Raw genomic sequence first — 27,756 nt, 5'->3', positions numbered from 1 at the left:
ATAGGTTTAAGGTGTGAGGGGCAAGGTTTAATGGAGATGTAATAGGCAAGTTTTTTACACAGAGGGTGGTGATGGGTGCCTGGAACTCGCTGTTGGGGGAGGTAGTGGAAGTAGATACGATAGTGACTTTTAAGGGGTGTCTGGACAAATAGGATAGGATGGGAATAGAAGGATATGATCCCTGGAAGGGTTAAGGGGGTTTGGTCCAGACGGGCAGCAGGGTCGGTGCAGGCTTGGAGGGCTGTTCTGTACTGTAATGTCCTTTGTTTTTTGTTCATGTGCTTCCTCTCCTGTCTACTTTCAGATACCCACTAACCTTATGTCGTTTGAGTGAACATATGGATCCAGTACACATGATGTGATCAAAGTGCCAACCCAAGCAAATGGGAAATTAAACTTTTACGTGAAGGAAAAACAAGATTAAAAAAGTACGATCTGATGAAGAGAAATCTGTGCATCAACTGCCAGCGTTGAATACTGAAGCACTTTTTTTTTGAAGCTTACTATGTGACCCCAAAATGATTTTGGTATGTCCCGAAAGAGGAAGTGAACAACTGCTCCTAATTTATGGCACCAGCCGCAGACATTAGGCACAGTTTTAGCATTGGTGAAACTGCAGAGACTGACCCACACTGCGAGGAGCACAGTTATCGACCAAGGAACTGTGCATAATAACTGCTGCCTAATTTTTTTTTTAAATGTCTGTTTTTATTCTTAAGCTGCTTTATTGTAACGGAACAATTTTTAGCCCATGTTGGGTATTAACTTTCTTATGCACAAAACGTACTACTGACAGTGTTAACCGGCTGCATTGAGTGGCATTTAGAACAGTAAATCAGTGAAGAGAGTTCTTTTTTTTAAAAAAATGAAGTGCACTGAACTTGTCTGGCACTAAAGATGCCTCACTATTGTCTGCATCGGTGGATAGTTCTTAGATTGTTCTAGTGATCTTCTCCAGCTGGTGGAGTTTGAATCCATTGTGACATTCGAGCAAGCCTCATAGTTCACACCCTTCCCAAACCAATTTATTTTTTATCTTTAATCCAACGCCCCCCTCCCCCCGCCCCCAATTTAACTCTTGCTTTGCCAAACGCAACTCACCTCCATGCCAGACAGTATTTCTAAGTTGTGTACGTGTGTGTGTGTTTTTTTTCTGCTCCAAACCCCCTGGCAGTACCAATCTCCAACTGGCCACTGGGAGGTTCAACAGAGCCACGCAGGGATGAAACCTCCCCGAGGAGAAATGTTCTGTCCACACAACACTGCCGGGCAAAGGAAGCATTGGACGACTGATCCAAATTAATCTGCTTTACCGTGCTGGATTTGGGGGCGTCACATCACCAGGTTACGCCAGTTGTAATTCTGTTGTGCACAACTCAAGAGAAACATATTTGGATAACGTGCATCATTTTATTTTTTGCCACGCAACTTGATTCCAGCACCCCTAAAGACACTCTCTGTTTCTAATTAACTATTTTGAATGACTTCTGCATAAATGTTGCAATAGGTATGTAATGTAATGTATGATGGTCCCTCACATTGTCGTGGTATTATTTAAAAGGTTGAATATGGTAGTTAGTATACAGCCAGGATATGTAACAGAAACGGGGTCCACCCAACTTCAACATGGATGAAACTTGAATGGTTTTGCAACATTACCTGAACCTGTTATAAAATATTCTGTGCCACTGTGTGTTGAACTGTATCTCATGGTTTCCACATAAAGTGTATTCTGTTTTGGCCACATTGAATTAATTTATTTTGAACTATCTTTCAGGCAAGCTGAGGTGGTTAGATCTGTGCAAACCTCTAGTTCTGGTCCTATGTAGAGGAGACAGTTGCTGTCAAGCCCTTGTTTTGGGCACAGGTTTAATCACCTCCATCAAATTGCATTGACTGGCAACACCCCTGATGAGAGATGTAGTAGGATTGCTCAGATTTTTCTGCACCAGAGTCTGAATGTTTCTCTTTAAGGAGGCAAAAGATTCTGTCGTAACTACAGAATTAAGTAGGGAATGTTCTAGGCAATCAAAATACACAGTCGCTTTTGGTGTTGCCCACAGGTTAGCGTCTGTGATTTCCCCATACACCTGGCCCCAGTCGGCTGCAATCTTTTGAAGGAAATGAAACCATTGCTTTCTAACTGGTGGGAGTGCTGGAGCGCAGGTTATCTGGAGCTGCTGTGACGGCTACTGGATTAAGAGGGGGGATTGGAAACAATTCACCAGAGGGTTGCAGTTCTCTAATTGTAGCTGGAGCCTCAAGGGCAAGTCAAAACCAAATTCACAGAATGTGAAAATTGAACTTGCACTGTGCCAACACCAATGCCCTGTGCAGCCTGATGATGTACACAAGTACCTATGTGCCAGTTTTAGCTGATGGATTAATGAATGAACTGGCCACACCCCTGGCTGTGATCGGTGGAAAGGGGATGCAGATGGTGGCTAGGTTGCTCAGTATTTCCAAGTGTGGTTCAACAAATTCCAAAAAATTACCCATCAACAAGCAGAAGTTTTCGTTTCAGTTTGGAAATAGTGGTTAGCACAGTGGTTAGCACTGCTGCCTCACAGCACCAGGGACATGGGTTCAATTCCTGGCTTGAGTCACTGTCTTAGTGGAGTTTGCACGTTCTCCCCATGTCTGCATGGGTTTCCTCCCCCAGGTGCTTTGATTTTCTCCCACAGTCCGAAAGACATGCCGGTTAGGTGCATCGGCCGTGCTAAATTCTCCCTCAGTGTACCCGAACAGGTGCCGGAGTGTGGCAACTAGGGCATTTTCACAGTAACTTCATTACAGTGTTGATATATGCCTACTTGTGACACTAATAACATAAGCTACTGCTGAATCCGAAATGTATCTATCCTGCAAACATTTGGCTTTCATTCTACAACCTGTGAAGTCCTGCATTTGGTTTGGAGTTTCCTTTCACCTCTCTCAATAACGTGACCTTTTATTTTGAGCCTCTGAGCTCCTGTGGGAATTCATTGCAGTCAGGTTGCTTGTGGCCCCTTATTATCCCCACCTGTTCCTGTTCTGTTGATGTGCCAAACACACATCACTTCCAGTTTCATTCTCAGTAAGTTTGCAGACGATAATATCGCCGATCAAACTTAGTGAAACAAGGAAATAAAAATCGACCATCCCCATAGAATTTCACCCCCCACCCTTGTCCCTCCCTCCCCTGCCAAATTTATACTAGCTGAAAATTTGAATGAAAATGGCAAAGCACTAAAATGATGCTTCGAGCCTTGTCAAGGAACAACTCCACAATTCCCTTTTCAGAGCTCCAACACACAAAAGAACTTGCTTTATTCAACATAGAATTGATAGGGAAGAGGTCTGAAATTTGTGCTTAATATAGAATGTGTAGAATAATATACGAACGACAGAAATCAAGCACCAATCACGTGTTGGGCTTAGTTGGCCTAATTTCTGATTCGCCACCACAACCTCATGCCCATTTTCATGCCAACATCTACCCGCAAATTGGTACAATATCTGAAGCCCTTTGTTCTGCAGTAACTGGACTAACAGGTGGCATGACCACCTCCGTCAAAGGAAAACTATAGAATTCCCAGATAAAAGTTTTAGGTCACATAGGGATAAAATGACTTGATACCATAAAATACAGTCATTTTTCTTCCATGAACTGTAACACTGTTAACATTGGTTTCTATTAGAATATGGAAGGTTGGCCTAGTGGATGTTCAAAGTGCTCTTTCCCTAACCTCAAGGTTACACAGTGGTTAGCACTGCTGTGTCAGAATGCCAGGGACCCAGTTTCAATTCCGGCCTTGGGTGACTGTATGGAGTTTGTATGTTCTCCCCCATGTCTGCGTGGGAAACTGGGTGCTCCTGTTTCCTCCCACAGTCCAAGGATGTGCAGGTTAAGTGGATTAGCTGTGCTAGATTGCCCTTTAGTATCAGGGAATGAGCAGGGTAAATACATGGGGTTACGGCCTGGGTGAGATTGTTGTCAGTACAGACTTAATAGGCTGGATGGCCACCTTCTGCATTGTAAGGATTCTATTAATGTTGAATTGTTGAAACCCTCTTTTTTAAAAAAAATTACACCTGTCACACTTCTGTTGAGTGCAATTAATAATCCAGAGTTTTACCTTCTCTTCAAGATATCAAATTCAAGATGCTTGAATTCAAATTTTTATTTGTCTTCAGTTCACTAAATAGCTCCTTGCTTTTGTCCTTTGTAGGTTTCATGACTCACCCAAGCGTGGCCAGGTAACTCGAGTTCACCCCAGCTCCACCACAACCATACAGTGAATTCACGTTTAATGTTGATAGTGTGTGACCTGCTGCCAGCATCAGCTTTTTACACACAAAACAGGTGTGCACACAGTGACTGTCAGCTTTGCTTGAGTGCAATGGGTTTGACCTCTATAAAAGTGCTAAATAAAAAGCACATTAGTTTAGTTGAAGCAAGTGCTGGATCTGCAGACATTGCAACTGTTAAGTTTTTACACATTTGGATAGTATTAGGATTTTCCTATAGCTCCAAGAGAGACAAAAAAAATAAACTTGGTAATAGATGAAGGAAGGTTACTCGCATGCCATTTTGTGTCAACGTGTTTGTTTCTACAACTGCTAAGCTAATCTGTTTTAACTACTGAACTCAGACTGCCCAAATGGATGTCCTTTGCTAAATTATTTGTTACCTCAGGCTTGTATCAAGTTGCTGTTTTTGTCAGCTTGTTACATTGATGACGCAGTTTCACTTACTCAATAAACAAATTGCCGTTTCAAAAAGCTTTCCTGCGATTGCAAATACTCTGCTTGTTTTTCCCAAAACGTGTTTTCATTTGGAGCACAAGCTTGGAGGCGGGATTATTTGTTTATGAAGTGTATACATGAGTGCAACGTCACAGGTGGGGGCTTATTGACAGAATGCATTCATAGAACCCTACAGTGCAGAGAGGCCCTTCAAGTATGCACAGATCACAATTCCACCCAGGCCCAACCCCACTATCCCTACATATTTTACCGGTTAATCCCTCTAACCTAACTATCTGAGTACACGAAGGGGCAATTTTAGCACAGCCAATCAACCCGCACATCTTTGGACTGTGGGAGGAATCCAGAGCACCTGGAGGAAACCCATGCAGACACGAGGCGAATGCGCAAACTCCACACAGACAGTGACCCAAGCCAGGAATCAAACCCAGGTCCCTGGAGTTGTGAAGCAGTAGTGCTGAGCAGTGTGCTATCATGCCACACCCCCCCACCCCACGAAAGAAAAGACTTGAGCAGTGGATCTATCATCATAAACTTGTATCTGGATGAAGCAGCTGTGGGTTCAAACTGCCTTCCAGACTCTTAGTGCACATTGCAGACCGATGCAGCCTTTCAGATGAGACAGTCACTCAATAGCCTGTCTGCGTGCTCAGATGGGTGCAGGACAGCCCCTGGCATTATTTTAGGAAAGAGTAGGGAAGTTCTTACTGGGGTCCATGTCAATTTTTAGCCCTCGATGAACATTAATGAAAAAAAAATCAGCTCCTCAGAAAGAATTTGGATGAGAGCATAGTTTCCCACCACTGGGATGTCCTAATGTACTTTGCAAAGCGTAATCTTGGTTTTGTGCTTCATTACTATTTTTGTGGTCTTTCTGTGTACAAAATGCTTACTGTTGCTCCTTAGTTCTGATTAATGGTGATTTTGCCACATGACTACCTTTTGTACAATTAACTCCAGTTAGAATACGTGAGCAGGCAGGGAATAGAAGGACATGTACCAAATAGGAGCAGAAAAGGTCTTTAGTCAGATGTCAGGCTTGGTGGGCCTGGTCCTGTAGTCTGTTGTATGGTGTACATAAGAGAACAGTACATGGAGTGGCTATCAATGGATGGTTACTAAGGAGTTGGACAGAGGACACCCCCCTCCCCCAACCACCCCAAATGATATCCCAACTGCCCTGCTGTACTCCACAACTACCTGTAACTTCTGACTTGAGTTACAGTCCAACAATACTGAAATTTAGGCAGCAAGGTGAAACCTTGAAATACATCCAGTGTATCTATCAGTTTTTTTACAATGGTCAGTGAAGTGATGTCAAGTGACACTCGTGAAGTACCTATATGTGAATGTTCAAAATTAGTTAATTAATTTTGTTCCAATGTAACAAAATTAGTTTCAGCAGCTCTACATCTCTTATGGATTCAATATATGGAATCACTTCTCTTTTGCTTTCCAACTTCTCATGCACCTATGGTATATTCCTACAGGTCCCACCCCAGTGCAAGTGTTGCAGTGAATGGTGATTGTCTCCCTTATCCTATTGTATGAAGAGTCACCCACTCTCACCTTCATTTTGCAGTCCACAGGGCAGCCAATCTGGCAGTGATGAATTCAAAATTATGTTAACGGTGCCTCATTAGCATGCAAAATACCCAATGACTTCAGATCCACAGCAACTTGGGTGATCTGTAACAGAGTGCATTCCAGAGGACATTTTAAAGGGCAAATAGAGATGGGTGACATGTTAGGGTGGCCACATTCCAGCAATTTTGTTTTAAATCATCCATCTCCAGATTTATTTGCATACAGCCAAATGTACCTCTATTAAAACCAAAAATCAGTGAACAGCCATGAGAACGTTACTGTAACGCTTAAGGATTAAACACGGCTCTATAGTAAGCTTTTTGGAACTTACAAGCCATTTGTTCACACTATTCAAGCAATGGAAGATGAAGCAAGGAATGAGGCATAAAAGTCACACTGTAATTTTAAAAAAAATCTTAAATGCATGTGGGCTTTTACCTTCACAAACTTCTAATAACTGATTCCAATTTGTGGTTAACAGGAAGAAAAATTTCATCAATATGTACAATAAAACAAATTCTTGTTCTACATTCAGGCAACTATTAACTACTAGAATTCAATGATGGTTATAATTATATTGTCATATATCAATGTTTGCTATGTAGTATTTGTTTCTGAAGATTCTGTTTCCACTCTCCTGGTTTTATGTAACATAATACTGCCATTCCTCTCACTAACATCTGTTTGAACTGCTTTTATTTATGATCAGTGCATGTGCAATTCTAAATTACATTCTGAGAACTGTAACATGTATAACTTCAAGGGAACAATACAAATACGGGGAGCAAAAATGCCTGAAGGTTTCAATTACTCATTCAGGAGTGAACCGTGTTGTAAACTTTGTGCCTCGCTCAATCTTGCCACCTTCATGGTATTATTCAGCTCCAGCCCAAACATGGGCAAAGGAGCTGAATTCCTGAGATGTAGTGAGCAAGGCATCCCTTAATATCAAGGCAGTATTAGACCATGTTATGGGATTGAGGAGCCCAAATGGCACTGAAGTCAACATTCTCCAGTGGTTGAAGTTGTATCTAATATAAAAGATAGTTGCGTAGCTCTTGGCTGTCAACTCAGACAGGTCACATTAGTCCCAGGACATCACTGTAGGAGTTCCTCAAGGTACTATCCAAGGCACAGCAATCTTCAGCTGCTTCGTCCATGATCTGCCCTCCTCAGTGGAGATGTTTACAGATGATTGTTTCAGTATCTGAGTCATCATGAATGGTACTGAAAATTGCAATCTGTCTCCATTAGCTGCAAGACCTGGACAACATTCAGATTTGAGCTGTGAAGTAGTAATTAACGTAAGTGCCAGGCATAAGTAAGAAAGATGATGGGATTTTCTCCACTTACCTGGATCAGGACAATGTGCGCACGTGCGCACACACACACGAAAAGCCCAACACAATCCTGTAAGCAGTAGCCACATCTCAGTAGCCATAAACACTATGGGTGCATGGTGGCAGTAGCACACTCCATATACAAAATCCACTGCAGTAGCTTGCCCACTCTGCTTTGAAAGCAGCTTTCAAACACAAAAAACTCTTGTTACGTAGGAGGTCGAGGGCACAGACGTACTGGAAAACCATCTCCACATTCCCCTCCTGAATCGGAATTATATTTCCATTCATCCATTCACTGCTCTTTCCTAATAACACAATGGGGTACCTGCACCATATGGACTGCAGCAGCTTAAGACAGCAGCTCAAAACCCCCTCAAGGGCAAGTAGGGAATGCTGATTTTTTTTTCCTTTCCATGAGCAAATGTTTTTAAAAGTCAACATGTCAATTTCTGCATTGTGTACCCATGAAACTTTTATTTTGTCTGGTGCATCTTTTTATATTACCTTAGTGACAACAGATTTATGAAGATTCATGGGATTTGAATGTTTAGGCAGATGCCAATATAACTAATTACTAACACTCACAGGAGAACAAGGGGTGGTAGTGATCATCAAATTTGCATTTTAATTGCTTTTGTCAATCTAAATTAGTCATGCCAAAATAAGGACTTAACTGAGCTTTATTATAATTAGTTAAGGGTCTGACTTCATAGATATCATAGAATCCCACAGTCAGAAGGAGGCCATTTGGCCCATTGAGTCTGCAACAACCACAATCCCACCCAGGCCCTAACCCCACGCATTTCCCATCGCTAGTCCCCCTGACACTGAGCAGCAATTTAGCATGGCCAATCCACCTAACCTGCACATCTTTGGAGTGTGGGAGGAAACCAGAGCACCCAGAGGAAATCCATAAGACACAGGGTGAATGAGCAAACTCCACACAGACAGTGACCCAAGTGGTGAATTGAACCCAGGTCCCTGGCACTGAGGCAACAATGATAACCACTGTGCCGCCCACGAAGATTTAATTTTATACATATAAGATTTAATTTTACACACATTTCCGTTGCAATTATTGGCTTGTGAAAGTTTATAAACTACAGCTCACCACTCTACAGGAAATATACTGCAGCTACTGTCTCTGGCTCTCTCTCTTGCTTTCCCAGTAACTTTCCCATTAGGACATTAATCCTGTGATATTGGAATAGTTATTGATATTGGCAATAATTAAATTAGTTTATAATTAGCATCATGTTCCACTCTTGCTAATTAAATCCTTACAATATAAAATATTACAGTTTAGAAATTATGAAGTATTGCTTGTACACTAAAAACGTCCACCTCTAAGTTTCAATTAAGATAAATGGAGGATGCAGCTTATATTTTTTTTTCACTTTCCTCTCAAATGTTTTCTGAAGCATTCAAAGACCAACCTTCAAACTGCCGAATAAATTAATTGGTTGCAACACAAAATTTTTTTAAAAATTACTCCATCTGCACACATATTTACATTTGAAACAGAAGTATGACTAAATTAAGCATTCCAAACACTTACCATGGAGATAAAAGCAACATACTGTGGATGTTGGAATCAGAAACAAGAACAGAAAATGTTGGAAAATCTCAGTAGACCTGACAGCCTCTGTGGACAGAGTGGAGCCAATGTTTCAAGTCTGATCTTTCAGGATTTCCAAAATCTACGTGTAGTCATTTCATAGGTATCATAGAGTTCTTACAGTACAGGAGAAGGCCATTCAGCTCATCAAGTCTCACCGACCACAATCCCACCCAGGCCCTATTCCCATATCCCCACATATTTACTTTTCTAACCCCCCAGGCACTAGGGTCAATTTACCATGGCAAACCAACCTAACCAGCACAAGTTTGCATTGTGGGTGGAAACCAGAGCATCCTCAGTATTGAAGCAAACAGCAAGGATTGTGTATAAATAGTGACTGGAATTCTTTGACTTTGCCCATGGCTGGTATTCTCTAGTTCCACTGGTGTGGATGGAGATTTGGCTGAGCGCCAAATGCCCCATTTTCATTAGCAGCGATAACAGGGTATGCAACACACACATGTACATACACACACCCGGCTGTAACACCCCCTCCCCCCCACAGTTTACTTCAATATCAAATGCGCAGATGCTCTTACTCAACTCCCTCTTGGGCCAGAGCATTATAGATCCACCTGAGCAGAGATAAAGCTATGGCAGAGAGATGTAGATCAGCCAATCTCGCTGAAACGGCCTACTCTTGCTCTCTGCCTGGCTGGAACCTTTTCAGCAGCTCTTGGTCTCGGCATTCACTGCTTGGCTGGCAGGAGCTGAAGCCGTGAGGGAGGGATAAATGTGGCACCCCACTTCACTTTTCCCCAATCCACCCACCCCCTGCAACGCCTCATGTCTTCACAGCGACACTGCAAATGCAGGGCGGCAGTGGTTAGCACTGCTGCCTCACAACACCAGGGACCCAGGTTTGAATGCCAGCTTGGGTCTCTATGCTCTCCACTCTGTGCGGCTTTCCTCTAGGTCCTCTGGTTTCTCCTCCCAGTCTGAAAGATGTGCTGGTTTGGTGCATTGGCTATGCTAAATTCTCAAGTGTACCCAAACAGGCGCTGGAAGATTTTCACAGTAACTTCATTGTGATGTTAATGCAAGCCTACTTGTGACGCTAATAAATAAACGTTAAACTAAACAATCTCACGTGCAAGGGGGATATCTTGTGCCTTACACTACTTTGTGTTAAAGATTTCACATTTGTAGACTTACAATGAGCAAAGCGACCAAGTAAATTCCCAACTATTTTTTCAGAAAGAATATATTGAAGGTAATTAACAATTCTGACAACATGGGCAAATTTCAATAAAAATATCATTGTAAATACTGACTATACCAAAATATAAAATGTGGATAAATTTAAAGTACCTACTTATGTTCTATAAACATGTTCTTTGAGAGCAACCACTACTAAAAGCATTAAGGCAAAGTCCTGAATGGAAATATTTATATATAAAATAGTAAAGTGTTCCATATTGTCAGGTGCAGAAGAAATGAAGGCATTCAGGGAATGTTCAGAATACTGCAAACAATAGATTAATTACATTGAACTTTGCTCATCAAGCATAATTTTCAACCCTTGGCTCATAATAAATTTCTAAACAGTGCCATGTAAAATTAAACAGTATTACCTTTCTTTTTTCTTTCTTCCCCCACCCCCCGTGTCCCTGTATTGGTACATCAATTTGCAAGCAAACGGATTTAAGCTGAAAAAATAATTTTCAACATGCTGGTTTCATTTGACTTTTCTTTTTTTAAAAAAAATAAAAGGCAATTAACCGCACTGTACACACGAGAATGCCAGGTCTGCACGACTTTGGTTGATGCAAAGGATTTGCATTCTCAGAAGTATCCCCAGGGACAGCAGCACAAAGCAGTTCACGCCCGACAATTTTGGTATTTTTCCTTCATCCGTTTTCCTTCCACAGAACCAAATGAATACTATGGTCCGGCATGCTTGTGGCAAAAACCAGGCCGGTGTCGTTCGTGCCATTGAGTCCATTCAGCCATGCCGTCTCCCCCGCCAGGAAACTTGAGCCTCTCTTGGATTTCCTGTATGCAGGCAGAGGCCAGCGACCGACTAGCTTCTCTGTCCTTAGGTCCATTATGTACAGATAATGGCTGTCAAACAGCAGAGCAAAGACTTCTCCCAGGCTCAGCAAGGAAAGGTTTGTAGAATCAGGAGTTCTAATGACTCTGTCAAGCAAAACACAGATAGGTGAAGCCATAACTAAACACAATGAATGTTAATACAATGAAAAATGCAGAACAGGTCAGTTAGGCCCCAGACTGAAAAAGGGAATGAACAACTTTACAAATTTAAGGGGACACGATTGCCTAGTGGTATTATCATTAGATTATTAATCCAGAAACTCAGCGAACATTCCAGGTTCGAATCCTGTCATGGCAGGCAGTGGAATTTGAATTCAATAAAAAATATCTGGAATTAAGAATCTACTGGTGACTATGAAACCATTGTCGATTGTTGGAAAAACTCATCTGGGTTCACTAATGTTCTTTAGGCAAGGAAATCTGCCATCCTCACCTGGTCTGGCCTACACGTGACTCCAGATCCACAGCAATGTGGTTGACTCTCAACTATCCTCCGGCAACTAGGGATGGGCAATAAATGCTGGCCAGCCAGCGACACCCAAGTCCCACAAAAGACTTAAAAAAACTTGTCTCTGACAAGTTACTGCAGTTGATACCAACGTACATTTACATAGCACCTTTATGTAGAGAAGCATCCCAAGGCATTTCCTAGGAGTGTGTTCAAATAGAATTTCACACCAAGTCACTTAAGCAGGTATTAGGACAGGTGACCTACAAACTTGGTCAAAAAAGTCGGTTTTATGGAGGCTTAAGAGGAGGAAAGATAGACCAAGGTGAAGAGGTTTAATAAGATAATTCCAAAGTTTAGGGTCTAGACAGCTGAAGGCACAACCAAAGGTAATAAAGCTGGGCATGTTCAAGACACCAAGATTTGAGGAGTGCAGAGATCCAATGGCTGTAGGAGCTTACAAAGATAGGAAAGGGCAAAGTCTTGGAAACAAGGATAAAAAGAAAATTGGTGAGTTGCCACACCAGGAGTTAATATCAGCCAGTGAATGCTGGAGCAATGGGTAACTGAACTTGGTGCAAGATAGAATATGAATGACAATTTTTTGATGATCAAGCTAAGGCAGGGTGCTTCTGAGGCTGGCAGGAGAGCACTAGAATAAGATCAGTCTAGAGGCAACAGAGGCATGGACAAGGGTTTCAGTAGCTGAGTTGAGGCTAGGTAGAGATGGGCAATAATGAGATGATGGGAGATGGCAGTACCATTCTGCTCAAATACATTAGCTTCAGGTAGAAGTCAGGAAGAGGTATAGAGCTGATGGCTGGGAAACAGCATCTGTGACTAGAACCAAAGGTAATGAAGAAATGCAAGTCAACACTGGCTTTTCACTTCTAGCGCCTGGCTTCAACTCCACTCCAAAATGAAAAGCACAGAACTTCCCTTATCTCAACAGTGGTAGCACGATGGCTAGCACTGCTGTTTCAGTGCCAGGGACCCAGGTTCAATTCCAGCCTTGGGTGGCTGCCTATGTGGAGTTTGCACTTTCTACCCGTGTCTGCGTGGGTTTTCTCCAGGTGCTCCAGTTTGCTCCCACATTCCAAAGATGAGGTGGACTAGCCATGCTAAATTGCCCCCTGGGGTCAGGGGGACTAGCAGGGTAAATACATGAGGTTACAGGGATAGGGCCTGGGTAGGATTGTTGTCAGAGCAGGCTTGATGGGCCAAATGGCCTCCCTCTGCCCGGTTAGGATTCTATGACCCTATGAACATAGGAAACAAGTTGGAAAACTCGTACAAAAGCCACAGGGTAACTCAGGCAACCTGAGGCTTTTATTCAGTTCAAGGTTCTTTTCTGATAATGTGAGAGAAGAAGGGTCTTAATGTTCCATCTAACCATATTTGAGCTAACTGAAGAACGCTTGTTGTGGATATAGGGTAGAAGAATTGCCCCACCCTTAATGGTATTGTGTGTGCGCACATATATGCGTACACAGTGGAAAAAGAAAGTTTAAAGTTTATTTATTAGCATCACAAGGAGCCTTACATTAACACTGCAGTGAAGTTACTGTGAAAATCCCTGAGTTGCTACACTCTGGTGCCTGTTCAGGTACACTGAGGGAGAATTTAGCATGGCCAATGCAGCTAACCAGCATGTCTTTTGGACTGTGTAAGGAAACTGGAACGCCTGGAGTAAACCCACACAGACACAGGGAGAACATGCAGACTTCACACAGACAGTAACTCAAGCTGGGAATCGAACCTGGGTCCCTGGCACTGAAAGGCAGCAGTGCTAACCACTGTCCCATTTTGCACAGAGAGAGAAAAAACTTGAGACCATCAATTTAAGACGCTCACCAAAAAAATCAAAGGGGATTAAGAAGAAACTTTGTGGTGAGAATGTGGAATTTCTATCTCAGCAAATAATTGACACAAATAGCATAGATGCATTGAAAGAGAAGCTTAATTAGCATATTAGAAGGGAATAGAGAGATATGCTGATGAAGTGAGATGAAAAAGGATGGGAGAGACCCAAGTGGAACATCAAACTCCAGCATGGACTGGTTGGGTCATATGACCAGTTTCTAAGCTGCATTTTCTACACAGTCTCAAAATCAGAAATTGTTCTTTTTTCTGTAAATGCAAGTCAGTCATAAATTGTGACACACAGTTACAGGAAAACCAGCAACCCTGGGGTCAACTTCTGTGCAGTCTCTCTCTCTCTGTTGCATTTATTAAACTACTATTTCTCAACATTACCAAACATGATTTCCACCATTTTAAGTAAAACAAAAGCTTGTGCGAAAATAAGACTTGCAGACTGGAAGAAAAATTGAAACTTCAGTACCTACTTCATCACAATTTTCTCTCATGAGTTATCCCTTTCTAGAAGCCTGTCAGCATGAAGTAGTAAAGTGCATTTTTGAAATTGTTATTATAAACGACTCAGAATTTTTACCATTACTGTTCATCATCACCCAAATGGACGGTACACAAATTACACCTCATTTTTTTTTAATGGCAAACCAAGTTATTCCACATTTCTAAATTGACCCCATTGACCGTGCTGTGGTTTACCCTGTATTTTACTTTACATTACTATTTATCTTCAGTAAATCCTCTCTCTAAACAACTTTAGTATTTGTAACTTACACAAGCAAATGCACTTTTACGTGTAAACAACAGAGGCAATGTCAGGTTTGTTGCCCAGGAAGGGTTGTCTTTGCAATTATCTTGCCATTCCTCCACTGAAAACTTGAATTAACCACGCAGAGTAAGCTTGAAGTCAATGTAGCCAAACTGAGTAGTGGTGACATGCTCCCTTCACCAAAGGGCATTGCTTTTTTGTAACAAAATTACAGTTTTTGAGGGCACTTGTTTCTACTACCAGGTCACAATTCAGCAGATTTATTGAATCCAATTCCACAACCTAGCTGTGGTTATTTTTAAACTCAACTTCTGGGATTGCTGTTTGAGCAGGATTACTACTTAACTCCCATGCCAGGGCAGTAGGAGTTGCAATAAAAAAAACCCTGATAATTTTGACATATCAAAACAACCGGGTACAATACCTGATAATATCATAACTTGCAAAGTCCCACTGGTACAATCCTAGATCGGACGCGCAAACAATGTGCTTGCCATCGAATTGCAGCCTTGGTTGGAGGCATATGCTTCGGTCATTTGACACAGCAAGAGTTTTCAAACACTTACAGTTCACTTCTCTCCCAATTGGCCAAACCTAGAAATGTGAATGAAATATATTCAAACTATTAGCAGAAGGAAAGTCTATACCAGAATTTGCTGAGGCAAGAATGCTTGATAGCAGAAATTGAGACTTACATAGAAAATAGCAGGAGTAGGCCATTTGCCCCCCAAACCTGTTCTGCCATTCATTATGATCGTGATTGATCACCCAACTCAGTAACCTATTCCCGCTTCTCCCACCCCCCCCCCCCCCCACAACTCCCCGCCATACTCTTTGATCCCTTTAGCCCCAAGAGCTATATCTACCTCCTTCTTGAAAACATACGATGTGTCAGCCTCAACTGCTTTCTGTGGTAGAGAACTCCACAGGCTCACCGCTCTTTGGTGAGGGACCAGAGCTAGAGTGGGAAGTGCCGCATTTCACTTGAAACATTAAACTTCACAAAGTCATTATTTTGTGCTGTTAAAAAATATATTTATTTTGTTCTACTCCATGACATCTTGATTTCATGAGTTTCAAAGGTCAACAAAGCATGCAATGGCTTTTTTTGTCCTGTGTCACCTTATCTTTAGCTGCTGTTATACGCTGGTCAACAGGTTTCTTTGATGAGAGACACCCCCCACACCCAGGCATACTGATGTTATCAAAGGTCCCCGACAAATTACTGTAGCTAAAAATCAGCAAAACTCACTTACAAACTGTAGATGCAATCTGGAAAGGCATGGTGGCAGAGCAGCTAGCACTGCTGCCTCACAGCACCAGGGACCTGGGTTTGATTCCCGGCTTGGGTCACTGTGTGGAGTTTGCATGTTCTCTCCGTATCCATGTGGGTTTCCTCCCACAGTCCAAAAGACTTCCTGGTTAGGTGCATTGGCCATACTAAATTCTCCCTCAGCGTACCTGAACAAGTGCCGGAGCGTGGTGACTAGGGGATTCTCACAGTAACTTCATCTGTGTTAATGTAAGCCTACTTGTGACACTAAAAATAAACTTTAAACTAAAATATTGGAACAAAGATTAGGTTGCAGTCAATCTATTCCACCACTAAAGCTGCTCTTTCAACTCATGACATGAAAGCGAACATCACTACTCCATTGGTATACACTATCAGATTAAACCAGATGCAAATTCAATGATGTAAATCACTTTTCCAAGGAAATGTTGCAAACAAGCAACATTTGTGCAACAAGCAAACAATGCATGTTTGTGAAGCAACCTTTAAAGTTGTGCTAATGAAGCAGACCATCATAAATTATCAAGTGTATCAGTAACAAAGAACTCCTGATTCTGCTGTCCTAAGAACTCTGTCAAGAAAACCACATATTTAAAGTTAAATTTAGTAGTAACAAATATTAATACAGTGAAAACCACACAACGTCTGGTCACACTTTCTAAAGATCAGAAAAGAAATGGGCAGATTTATAATTCAACTATCTTTGACGAATAACTAGTCAGCAATGATTTGCATCTTGAATAGCATTAAATAGTATTAGATGAAATTTGACACCAAGTCACTTAAAGAGACATTAGGACAGGTGACTGAAAGCTTGACTTTAAGTGGAACTCTAAAAAAGGCTGAGAGCGGTAGGGGACGTGGCAGCAGCACAGACAGGCCAGGGCACGAGAACGTGGGGGGACACGGCAGCAGCACACAGAGAGCGGGGGCATGAGGTGGTGGACGGACGTGATGGCAGCATAAGGTGGTGAGGGGAACGCAGCGGCAGCACACAAGAGGCCAGGAGCACGAGGTGGTGGGGGGATGTGGTGGCAACACACAGAGGCTGGGGCATGTGGAAGTGGCACCAGGGGATGAAGTTGAGCCATAACTGCCATTTCAGCATAGCAATTCAGGGCTGCACAATACGAGAGAGGTGCAGCAATCTCCGAGGACTGCTACAAAAATTGAAGCAACAATAAAAAGCTACCAGAGAGTTTTTTCTTTAAAAATGAATTTACCTTGATCTCATATTTATCAGCACTTAATAGAATATAATCCCCTGGATTGTGCATCACAGATTCGACCTGGCTGACCTGTAAAACCACCTGCATTGGGGAAGAAAACAGAATGAAGTAGAGTGAGACACACAGATTATATTATCAAAACCATAACTTGTTTTAAGAATGTGAACAGCTTGGACATGAACTCCCATCATGTGGCAAAATTATCCTCTATTTTGTAATTTTAAACAAAGACTTCAATAGCATTGCAGACTCATTCAGCAAATGCTATCAAGCCACACACCACAGAATCATGGAATCCTTACGGTGCAGAAGGAAGCTTTTCGGCCCATCGAGTCTGCACCGACCACAATCCCACGCAGGTCCCATCCCCACAACCCCATGCATTTACTCCAATTAGTCCCCCCAACACTAAGAGGCGATTTAGCATGGTCAATCAACGTAACCTGCACATCACTGGACTGTGGGAGGAAACCAGAATACCCGGAGGAAACCCACACAGACATGGGGAGAATGTGCAGACTCCACACAGACACTGACCCAAGCTGGGAATCAAAGCCAGGTTGCTGGCGCTGTGAGGCAGCAGTGCTAACCACTGTGCCACATATTAATGAAATTCACCTACATGGCAAACAAAAAATTAGAGCAGTTTCCTGAAATCCACTGAAGCAATTCCACCATGTACAAGTTGTATGAGGTGCACTTAAAGTTAATTGTATTCAATTAACATTGAATAAGTTTCATATTACATGAGACTTACTATACACAGATTGTAAAACGCTAGCCATTCCAGTTAAAAAAATGATTGTATGGCAAGTCTTCACTTAAAGTTGGGGTTACATTATTGAAAGTTGCAACTTTAAGCGAAACAACTTCAAGTGAATCATAGGTTCCCTTAGGAATCGATGTTAAAGCCAGAGTTAGGATCTTCTGGCCATTTCTCACCCAGAAAAATCAATGTACAAGTTGAGGTTCTGTACAGTACATGTGCAGAACCTTGCATTCCTAGTCAAAATAACCTTGAAATTAAAATACATCAATAAATATGAATGAAATACAATATACAACAAAATACAACAAAATTATTTTAAATTTACAGTATTCACCAGAGTGCACAGTGCCCCAAAAAGATGCAGGAGTGTGGTATCTAGAGGATTTTCACAGTAATTTCACTGCAATGTGAATATAAGCCTATTTGTGACATTACTTAATAAGCTTTAAAAACTTTAGATGAACCAGGCTCCCGCTAGTGTCAGCAGCTGCTCAGTGTGGGTAGCAGCTGAGATCCTGACTATCTGCACCAACCAACTTTTGCCACTAGATACAGCCCAGGATCTCAGGAGGGAAACAGCAGCCCGAGGGAGGCGGGGGCTGCTGGTCGGGACTGGGGGAGCAAGGGGAAGGGTGGAAGCCGTGCGGGGAAGTCACGTGAGCAGTCAGGAAATCTGTGACAAGTGAAGTTAAAGTAAAACTGGCAACGTTAAACTGATCATATTGACAACAACGTGATGCAACATTAAGTGAGTCGACTCCAAGTGAGGACTTGCTGCATTTCATATTGGTACAATTTCAACTTGGGCAGATGAACATGACTAGGCCAAGTTTGACACCATACTTCTCTTTTATCAAAGACAATAATTAATAATTTCACCCTGGTAGAAATCTAATCCTACACACTTAACATAAAGTTTTGTTAAGCTTCTTCCAATTACACAACTGCTTGGGAACACAATAGCAAAACTGTTGCAGCTGAAGTCTCCTGAAGTCTCATATTTAGCAACATTCGGAATACGGTAGGAATACACAAATCTTCACAGTTAATTTCCATTGAGATGGCACAAAGTGTATGGTTTTCATTTCAAAGATTTATTTTGATCTAGATGCTATAAGCCACACGTATGATAATGATTAGATACATAAAGGGAAAAGGAAGAGAATGTAGAAATGTGGTGGAGGTTATATTTTAAGGAGTTTTAAGAGTTTTCAAACTAACCCCAGTTCCTTACACCTTGTGCTTCTGAAACTGTTCAGTTTATTCCTACTGTTTTCTGTCCATTAGAACAATCCTCAATCTATGGTAATATATTTTTGGCAGCTGCAAATCAATGTCTTGTTTGCAAATTGACAAATTCAGTTGAAGAGATTGTAAAAATGAAGAATGGGAGGAGAATTTTTACATAAAAAGGGAGCTTTAGAATCATAGAATCCTACAGTGCAAAGGAGGCCATTCAGCCCATCCAGTCTGCACTGACCACAATCCCACACAGGTCCTATCCCCATAACCCCATGCATTTAACCCAGCTAGTTCCCCTAACACTAAGGGGCAATTTAGCATGATCAATCCACCTAACCCGCACATCTTTGGAGTGTGGAAGGAAATCAGAGCACCCGGAGGAAACCCACGCAAACATGGAGAGAAGGTGCAAACTCCAAACAGATAGTGACCCAAGCTGGGAATTGAATCCAGGTCCCTGGCACTGTGAAGCATCAGTACTAATCAATATGCTGCCCTGGTGATGTACCTGCATTTAGGTCATAATGATCTCAGAACTGACACATGGAACGCTAGTGGTAAAAATGATCCATTTCCAACAGCAGTGAATTTCTTTTAAAAAAAAATCAAAATCCACAGCAAAATCATAAAGCACGAAGTCAGGGCCATCCTCTTATTGTAGCAAATTTAATTAAAATAGAACAAAGCAGGTTTGTAAGTTAGAATATGGCACAATAAACATACCTTAGTCACCCATTCAGTGTGTTCAGTGAGAGTATTCAAACAGATCCCTGTTGACAATGACCAGACTTTCACAGTGAAATCTGCAGATCCACTGACCAGGATGTCTAGCTCATCACTATAATCAACACTGAAAACTGGAGAGAGAAAAGTTACGGTAAAAGAGGTGATCGGATTTCAGAATTAACTAACAAAAAACATGTCCTTAAATGCTTTGAAAACACGTCCTGCCCTTCAGCGATATTTCCATCATATTTGTGTATGGTCTGGGCGTGTTGTCAGAAGTGTGGTTGGAGATAGTTGAACCTATTGGGATCTAAGGGAGGGAAGAGGAGGGTAGGGTCAGATCCAGTAAAATGAGAAGATCTTACTAGTCACTGCCTCTATTGCTCATCATTCATTGTGACCTTTTTATTGGGACCAGTTCTCATTTCAGAGTTACTTTCAATAGCTGGTAACCAGAATGGATAGGTCCCAAATTGGATGCAAGTAGCTTTCAAGGCGATGTGGCTTGGCAGAGATGATGAGATTGCAGCAAAGAAGTGAATGAAACCTGTAGCTGGGGAAGCCTCAAGTAGATTCAAAATAAGCTACCAGAACTGATAAATTGGCTCACCAGGCTATCTGGTTCAACACTCATGCATACTGGTTGATGCACAATGTTACATATAACAATTGGGCTTTAGTATCGCCAGCGGCATTTTGGAACCTCAAAACTATGCTGGAAGGGAAAAAAAAAAATCAGATGGATAATGCAAAAGCGGGAGATGATGGCCTAGTGATATCATCACTAGGCTATTAATCCAGATACGCAGCTAATGTTCTGGGGGACGTGGGTTCAAATCCCGCCACAGCAGCTGGTGGAATTTGAATCCGATAAAAAAAAATCTGGAATAAGAATCTACTTTTGACCATGAAACCATTGTTGATTGTCAGAAAAATCCATCTGGTCTGGCCTACATGTGACTCAAGAGCCACAGCAGTGTGGTTGACTCAACTGCTCTCTGAAATGAAATAACAAGCCACTCAACTGTTCAAGAAGGCAGCTCACCACCACCTTCTCAAAGGCAACTAGGGATGGGCAATAAATGCTGGCCAGCCAGTGATATCCATATCCCACAAATGAAAAAAAAGAGTGAATGTTTTAAACTGGGAATAAACACTGAATTACAACCCCCTGCTCACCAATTCAAAAAACAAGCAATGCCCAAGTGCACTGGATTATGGATACCCTCTGTTAAGTGATAGAGGGAAGTTTATTTGGGATTGAAATTACAGATGCCATCTGGTGCGGATAGTGGTAGGGTACACAATACGTTGGAGGTACATGATTGAAAAAAAACCACCCACCCACTAGCTTTATAGGGTTTATTTTATTAGGGAAAATATGTGTTCAGTAAGTTAAAGATCTTAAGTACGTCAGGCAGTACTCAAATTTAAACACCAGTTTTCATTTCACCATAAATTTACTCTGAAGGACAGGTAGCGGAAGTGTTGATAAAATTATCTGCATTTTGTCGTCCTCTACCTGCCCCTGTATGACCTCGGAAGTTTTGGGTCTTGGCTCCTGAGCTCCAGTCCCAGCAGGCTACTGTGTTATCAAACGATCCTGTAACTAGTTTCTGCTCATCAAACTTCACTGTCGCACATGTATGAGTCTGGATCCCATATATACACTGACCAGTACACACATCCCAGAGTTTGGCAGATAGATCATCAGAGCCTGCAGTTCAAAATAAAAATTGAATTTAATGATCTTTGCAGTACAGTGCACACAAATATATAATTTTCCAATGCAATGATGCGTCAATTTTACAAAACAAGTAGATCCTAATTTCCAATTTCTGCAAAAAAGTGATTTAATTATTCTGAACTGACAGCCCTCTCCAATTTGAGTACTTTTAAACCCTAACTATAATTTCAACAAACGTTTTACATTCAGCTCAAGTGAGTTTGAGCAGAGTTGATTTTCCCAGCCTGTAACTTTGTTTAGAAATATGTACTGTAAGTTTTGAATCTGAACCTCTTATGCAGCTGGTAAACGACCCTTTCAAATCAACATGACATCTACTGGATTGCTTAGATTTGTCCAGCTGCTGTAAATGAGTATTTGTTGCTAAAGTGCACATGGCAAACTAAATCTATACAAACAGCAGTCTCAGAAAGAATGACATACACAAAATAGAAAAACAAATTACTGTGGATGCTGGAATCTGAAAGCAGAAGAGAAAATGCTGGAAAATCTCAGCAGGTCTGGCAGCATCCGTAAGGAAAGAAAAGAGCTGATATTTCGAGTCCAAATGACTCTTTGCCAAAGCTGAGATTTTCCAGCATTCTCTCTTTTGATATACACAAAGGTTGCTTTACATATTATACAAGTGAATATTAATACAATTCTAGGAACTTACAACGCAGTGTTTTCATCATAGAATTACTTATACTAGTGTACCCAAAGTTAGTTTCTAAAGTGGAACTCAAGCAATTGTACTGAAATACAATTTGGATCACTTGCTTTCCTAGCCCTCTAAGCCTCGAGAAGTCCTTCTGCTCAGCACGTCCCTGGACCCAGACTGAGTTTGCCAATGCAAAGTAAAATAAACTAAACAGGGCCTGGAAAAAAAACAGGCACCGTTTATTTACAACTACAGCAAGTGCGGGATAATTTTGAAGATATATTAAAAAAGCTCTTACGCTTGATCAGAAATACCTTGGGCACTGAAGGAAAATGCCCCAGCTTCAGTTTCAGTACAGAGCTTGCGTGTTCACTCTGAACAGCGCTGCATAAGGGAATGGTATGTCCTCTCAAATGTCTATTCAGCCAAATGGCCATTAATCAAATAGACTAGACACATTATAAACCAGTATCAGTGACTGGAGAAACACATACCAAACCAGACTGAATGACACTGCAAAAACAGCCCACAATCAAATGAAGCAATAACCGGTTGATGGAAACAGATCAGACTTGTTTTAGTAAACATCAAGCAATTAAGATACTGGTACTGGTGAGGTCATTACACCCACAGAATTCTGAATTTATAGGCACTAATTCAGTTAGAAATGAGTATGTGACATTTGATTCTGTTTCTCAGATATTCCTCGCCCAGAGAGGATTAGGCCGAAAAGATTGATAACAACTGCAAGCGGTTACAATTGATGCCGGCAGGTCGATGACCCAGAGATTACTGACTCTCATCAGCATGTTTCCCTAGGGTTGGCAGTAAATCGAATACTCAGCCAGGCTGCTGAGGCAGGGCAAACCACATCGGTGTCAAAAGGGGAGAAAAGAACAAATACAGTGAAGAAAAATTTCAACCAATGGTTCATAGAATTCCTACAGTGCAGAAGGAGGCCATTTGGCCCATCGAGTCTGCATTGATCACAATCTCATGCAGGCCCCATCCCCATAACCCCAGCCTCAATGCCAGGGACCCGGGTTTGATTCTCAGCTTGGGTCACTGTCTATGTGGAGTTGGCACATTCTCCTGTGTTGGTGTGGGTTTCCTCCAGGTGCTCCGGTTTCCTCTCACATTCTAAAAGACATGCTAGTTAGGTACATTGATCCAGACAGGCGCCAGAGTGTAGCGACTAAGGGAATTTCACAATAACGTCATTGCAGCATTAATGTAAGCCTTACTTGTGACTAATAAATAAACTATGTATTTACCCCACAAGCGTCCCTGACGGTAAGAGGCAGTTTACGCAGTCAATCAGCCTAACCCACAAATCTTTGGACAGTGGGAGGAAACCCATGCAGGCATGGGGAGAATGTGCAGAGTGCACACAGACGGTCACCCAAGGCTGGAATTGAACCTGGATCCCTGGCGCTGTGAGGCAGCAGTGCTAACCACTGTGCCACCGGTTGCTCACCTACTCCCCAACAACAAAAAATCAACCGGACAGCAGACGTAGACAGGATTACAGCACTGAGCAGTTAGCTTTCTTCGTTGAAAGCCACTAAGTGGCAGCTAATAGCTGGCAGAAAAGGTAAGGGTGAAAATAATTAAATACCAAAAAAAGTATTGTCTTTAGTTCTGCCCTTAAAACATGGCTAATAATTCACTTTATGGTTATTTCAGTAACAGCCCCATGTTTAGAAGAGATAAACATTTCACAAATTACATCTTGCTTGCGTTTTGATTTCCCAACATTCTTGGAATTGGTGATCTATTGTTATACTGACCTGTGCACAATAATCCATCTTTATAATAAAGAGCATACACTCTAGCGCTGTGGCCAATCAAAGAGGAGGTCTCAAAGGCTTCTTTGTCCTGCAGTTGTTTTATCCTTCTAACTGCCTTCAGGTAAATCTTCTTCCAGTGCAGAGTGTCCTGAATTGTATCATCAATCTGCCATCCTAAGCTTCGACAGGCTTCCTGCCAAACTTCAGTGCAGGCACTTATCACCTTATTCCACTGCTTACAGACTAGGCAGCAGTTGAGTAGGGTCGGTGGGTCAAGCCATTGCAACAGGTAGAAGCTCAGCTCCAACGGAAGCAGTTTGAGGAAGTCCCGTTTCAGAAGTGTTTCTAGGTTGTTGGAGAGGTGCCTCAACTGGACAGCCCCACTCAAGCTGATCAGGTGGTCTAGGGTCTCATTTTTCTGCGCCTCCGTCAAGGTGATAAAAGTGCTGGAGAGGGTTTCAAGCCATGCATTAAAGTCCTTTCTCTCCATATGGCCATGTGACAATATACCTGTGAGACATAAGACAGCACATCATTCTATAGTTCAACTACATGGAGAACAGGTTAAAATTGCAGCCAAAACAGCTCCGTGCTGCCTTATCAAGCATGGGGTGAACATTTTTGCACAGGCAAAGTTTCTCTGCAAAAGAAAAACACAAATTGTATTCAATTGAAACATTTGCTTCTTTTAAGAAAGGTTTACGAGAATCAATTATCTTGTCACTTGTTTCTATACAGCTGGTATTTCAATTTCAAGTTTATTTGATTTGCTGCTGTATTTTATTTGCAACTGCAAATTCTGAACTCTCTCAAACAGCAGTGAAAGCAATGCTTTAATTGTGTACATTATAGATTAAACAATATTAAAAGAAAATATTTTTAAAAAATATCAATCTCCAGCTTCTGCTGACATTGTAAAAGTTACACCAAACTGTTGTATGTAGAACACCAAGGTCACCATTCAACTGATTGTATTATCTACCACAACAGGGCAGGCATGATAGCACAGTGGGTAGCACTGGTGCTTCACAGTGCCAGGGATCTGGGTTCAATTCCAGCCTTGGGTCGCTGTCTGCGTGGAGTTTACACGTTCCCCGTGTCTGTGTGGGTTTCCTGTGGGTGCTCCGATTTTCTCCCACAGTCCAAAGGTGTGTGGGTTAGGTGGATTGGCCGTGCTAAATTAACTCAAGTGTCAGGGGATTAGCAGGGTAAATATGAGGGGATATGGGAATAGGGCCTGGGTGGGGTTGTGGTCAGTGCAGACTCAATGGGCTGAATGGCCTCTTTCTGCACTGTAGGATTCTGTGGAGCAGGGTTATGGAGTTGTAGGAAGAAGATGACAAGTTCAGCAGAGCAGGGCCCCAAGATTTTCTGAAATAAGAAGTTGAAATAAGAAACATCTTCTTTAATGGTAAGAAGTTTGTCATAAAGCCTATTGATAAGAAAGCTCCACATTTTGTATTTCCAGCAGTGGAAATGCTGGTGGAGCATATTCAGAGGATAGTCTTCTGCCTCTCAGGTGGTAACAGTCCCCAGGTGAATGCTTGCAGCACTATCCTCCAGGACCTGGCTGCAGTGTAGAGCTGGGACTCTGTTTACATTGCATTCCTACTGCCCTACGGTCACCTCCACACAATCAACTGTCCCATTCTCACTTTCATGGCTTTAGTCAATCAAGAGGGAAGCCTTCTTGCATGTTTTTCTGCTTACATTCATTCTCAAAAGCTGCTATCACCCTCAATTCTGCATGGGTTTCCGGGTGCTTCAGTTTCCTCCCACAGTCCGAAAGACTTGGTGTTAGTGCATTGATCCGAACAGGCACCGGAGTGTGGCGATTAGGGGAATTTCACAGTAACTTCATTGCAGTGTTAATGTAAGCCTTACTTGTGACTAATAAATAAACTTTACTGATCATCCCAGCTGCCTCTTGCCATGCACACAATTGTACGCTGGACTGAAAATCCTTAAACCAGAGCACACTTACCCACAAAGATAAAAGCAAACTACTGCGGATGCTGGAATCTGAAGCAGAAAGATAGAAAAATGCTGGAAAATCTCAGGTCTAACAGCATCTGTGGAGAGAGAATAGAACCAACATTTCCGAAGGGTCATCTAGACTTGAAACATTGGCTCTGTTCTCTCTCCACAGATGCTTCAGATCTGAGATTTTCCAGCATTTTTCTGTTTTGGCGCGCACTTAACCACTTCCACTCCTCCTACAGAAGACTGGGTGGGGTGTGGAGACTTGTTGCCAGTGCACAAACGCCCACTGCCACGAAAAAGGTCATACTCACACACTGAAAAGTCACAGCAATCTTTGGAGATAGTGAAGTTACAGTCCTGTTACAGCATTATTTATCCCAGGTGTCATTCTACACATTCACCTCCTCAAACACAAGGAGCTGGTGTGGGATCGTACTGGCATCGAGCGCTAAGCATTGAAATTACCTCCTCATTCTTATCTTCCTCCCCGTATCTGCTAGATCCATTGAAAAACTGACTACTGTTGCCGCTCACTCCACCAAACAGTAACACAGACAGAGTCAGGTGGCAATGGCAAAGGCAAAGAAATCTAAGGGAAAGTTAACTGGGAAGCTGAAGTAGGGAAAAGGTTAATGGATTTTGTATCTAGAATGTGTCACAAACACAACCTTTCATCATGACCGATATTCTTTAGCTTATACTGCTCCTGGCAGTAATACAAGTTATTTGTTCATGTATTACATGCTTTAACTCTCATTTTTATAAAGACAGTTTAATGTGGCTGTTATTTTGCAGACTTTGTAAATCTTACCTATTTGTGTTGGTTGGACATGGTTACACAGATGGTTGTTTACGATACCAGCTTTTGACAGCTACTGATCGCAGTTCGCGATATTGGCTTTTAACAGGAAGAGTCCTGCTGGGACAGCTATGATCGCACAAGTAACTTCAAAGACAGGGATGCCAGTACTGCTGCAGAAAGGTTTTGAATCGTGACCATGTGTCATGACTGCAGCTGGCAGCTGGACTGTGAATCGTGATTAAATCTGGGGCTGTATCACGACCAAGGAAGGAAGACCTGGAGGTCTGGCAGGAAATGGAACTTTGAATCGTGATTGACACTAAGACTCATGATGCATAAATACCCACTTGTGTCTGCGTTCTATGAGAAGTTTGGTAGTCCATTGTAAGGAACCAGTTTCTCCAAAACTCTGGAATAGACGCCAGAGTTTTGAAATAAAAACCACTGTATTTTGACTCACTGTCTCACAGGTATTATTTTACCAACAACATTTGGTGCCGAAGCCCAAGATCTGTTTGCAGGCTCAGGTTGAATAGCCACAATCTGAGTACTGGAATAGATCACCGAACTTAATAGAGGGAGTCAAACTACACTGGGAGGGGGCATATGCAAGCTTCAGGGTCCTGTCATTTTAAGTTAAATTTCTGTGCCCCAAGGATCACTATAGGCACTGAATTACCTGTCAGGGAGATGGCAAAACTTGCCAGATAATACGAATGGGTTCTCACATATCAGTATTCTGCATTCAACCATGTAGTCACCTTGATGCCCACTGCAGAGCATCCCTTTAGCAGTAATAGCAGGGAGGCTCATACTGGAACTGTACAAACTCTGGCATCAACCATCTTCATTGCCTCAGACAGGTATGGAGATCAAATGGACAGGGGTTTCACTCAGATCACTAAGCTACTCACCTCTAGATCAGTAACAGTGGTAGTTTAAGTAATGGCAATGCAACAACAAAAAAAACCCATCATTCGTGATAACATTTGTTCGTTTTCAGACCCCAAAAACTAGTACCCACCCTGATGACAGAAAGCTAGCTACGCTGAGCTGGTGCAACAAACAGCGAATTGTTAAACTCTGA

The 27,756-nt window shown here is 42.1% G+C and overlaps 2 protein-coding genes across 3 annotated transcripts in view; one reads left to right on the top strand and one right to left on the bottom strand.

Moving 5' to 3' along the window:
• Positions 1-4,762, top strand: part of ralgps1 (Ral GEF with PH domain and SH3 binding motif 1) — a 710,183-nt gene extending 705,421 nt beyond the window's left edge. For both annotated transcript variants that reach the window (XM_080211962.1, XM_080211961.1), the window contains one exon: positions 305-4,762. In XM_080211962.1, the coding sequence (XP_080068088.1) occupies positions 305-334 (30 nt within the window). In that variant the 3' untranslated portion in view covers positions 335-4,762. The remainder of the gene's footprint in view (positions 1-304) is intronic.
• A 2,253-nt stretch (positions 4,763-7,015) lies between these two features.
• fbxw2 (F-box and WD repeat domain containing 2) overlaps positions 7,016-27,756 on the bottom strand; it is a 38,297-nt gene continuing 17,556 nt past the window's right edge. The window contains exons 2-7 of the mRNA XM_080212215.1: positions 23,885-24,394; positions 21,230-21,424; positions 19,705-19,838; positions 16,965-17,051; positions 14,872-15,041; positions 7,016-11,439 (exon numbers count right to left, since the gene is read on the bottom strand). Coding sequence (XP_080068341.1) covers positions 11,151-11,439; positions 14,872-15,041; positions 16,965-17,051; positions 19,705-19,838; positions 21,230-21,424; positions 23,885-24,374 — 1,365 coding nt within the window. The 5' untranslated portion in view covers positions 24,375-24,394 and the 3' untranslated portion in view covers positions 7,016-11,150. The remainder of the gene's footprint in view (positions 11,440-14,871; positions 15,042-16,964; positions 17,052-19,704; positions 19,839-21,229; positions 21,425-23,884; positions 24,395-27,756) is intronic.

The sequence above is a fragment of the Carcharhinus amblyrhynchos genome, chromosome 25, assembly GCF_965287045.1.
Source record: "Carcharhinus amblyrhynchos chromosome 25, sCarAmb.v2.hapA, whole genome shotgun sequence".
In the NCBI taxonomy this organism is placed as follows: Eukaryota; Metazoa; Chordata; class Chondrichthyes; order Carcharhiniformes; family Carcharhinidae; genus Carcharhinus; species Carcharhinus amblyrhynchos.
The sequence above is the reverse complement of the archived record's forward strand: the minus strand, read 5'-3'. Positions and strand labels throughout refer to the sequence as shown.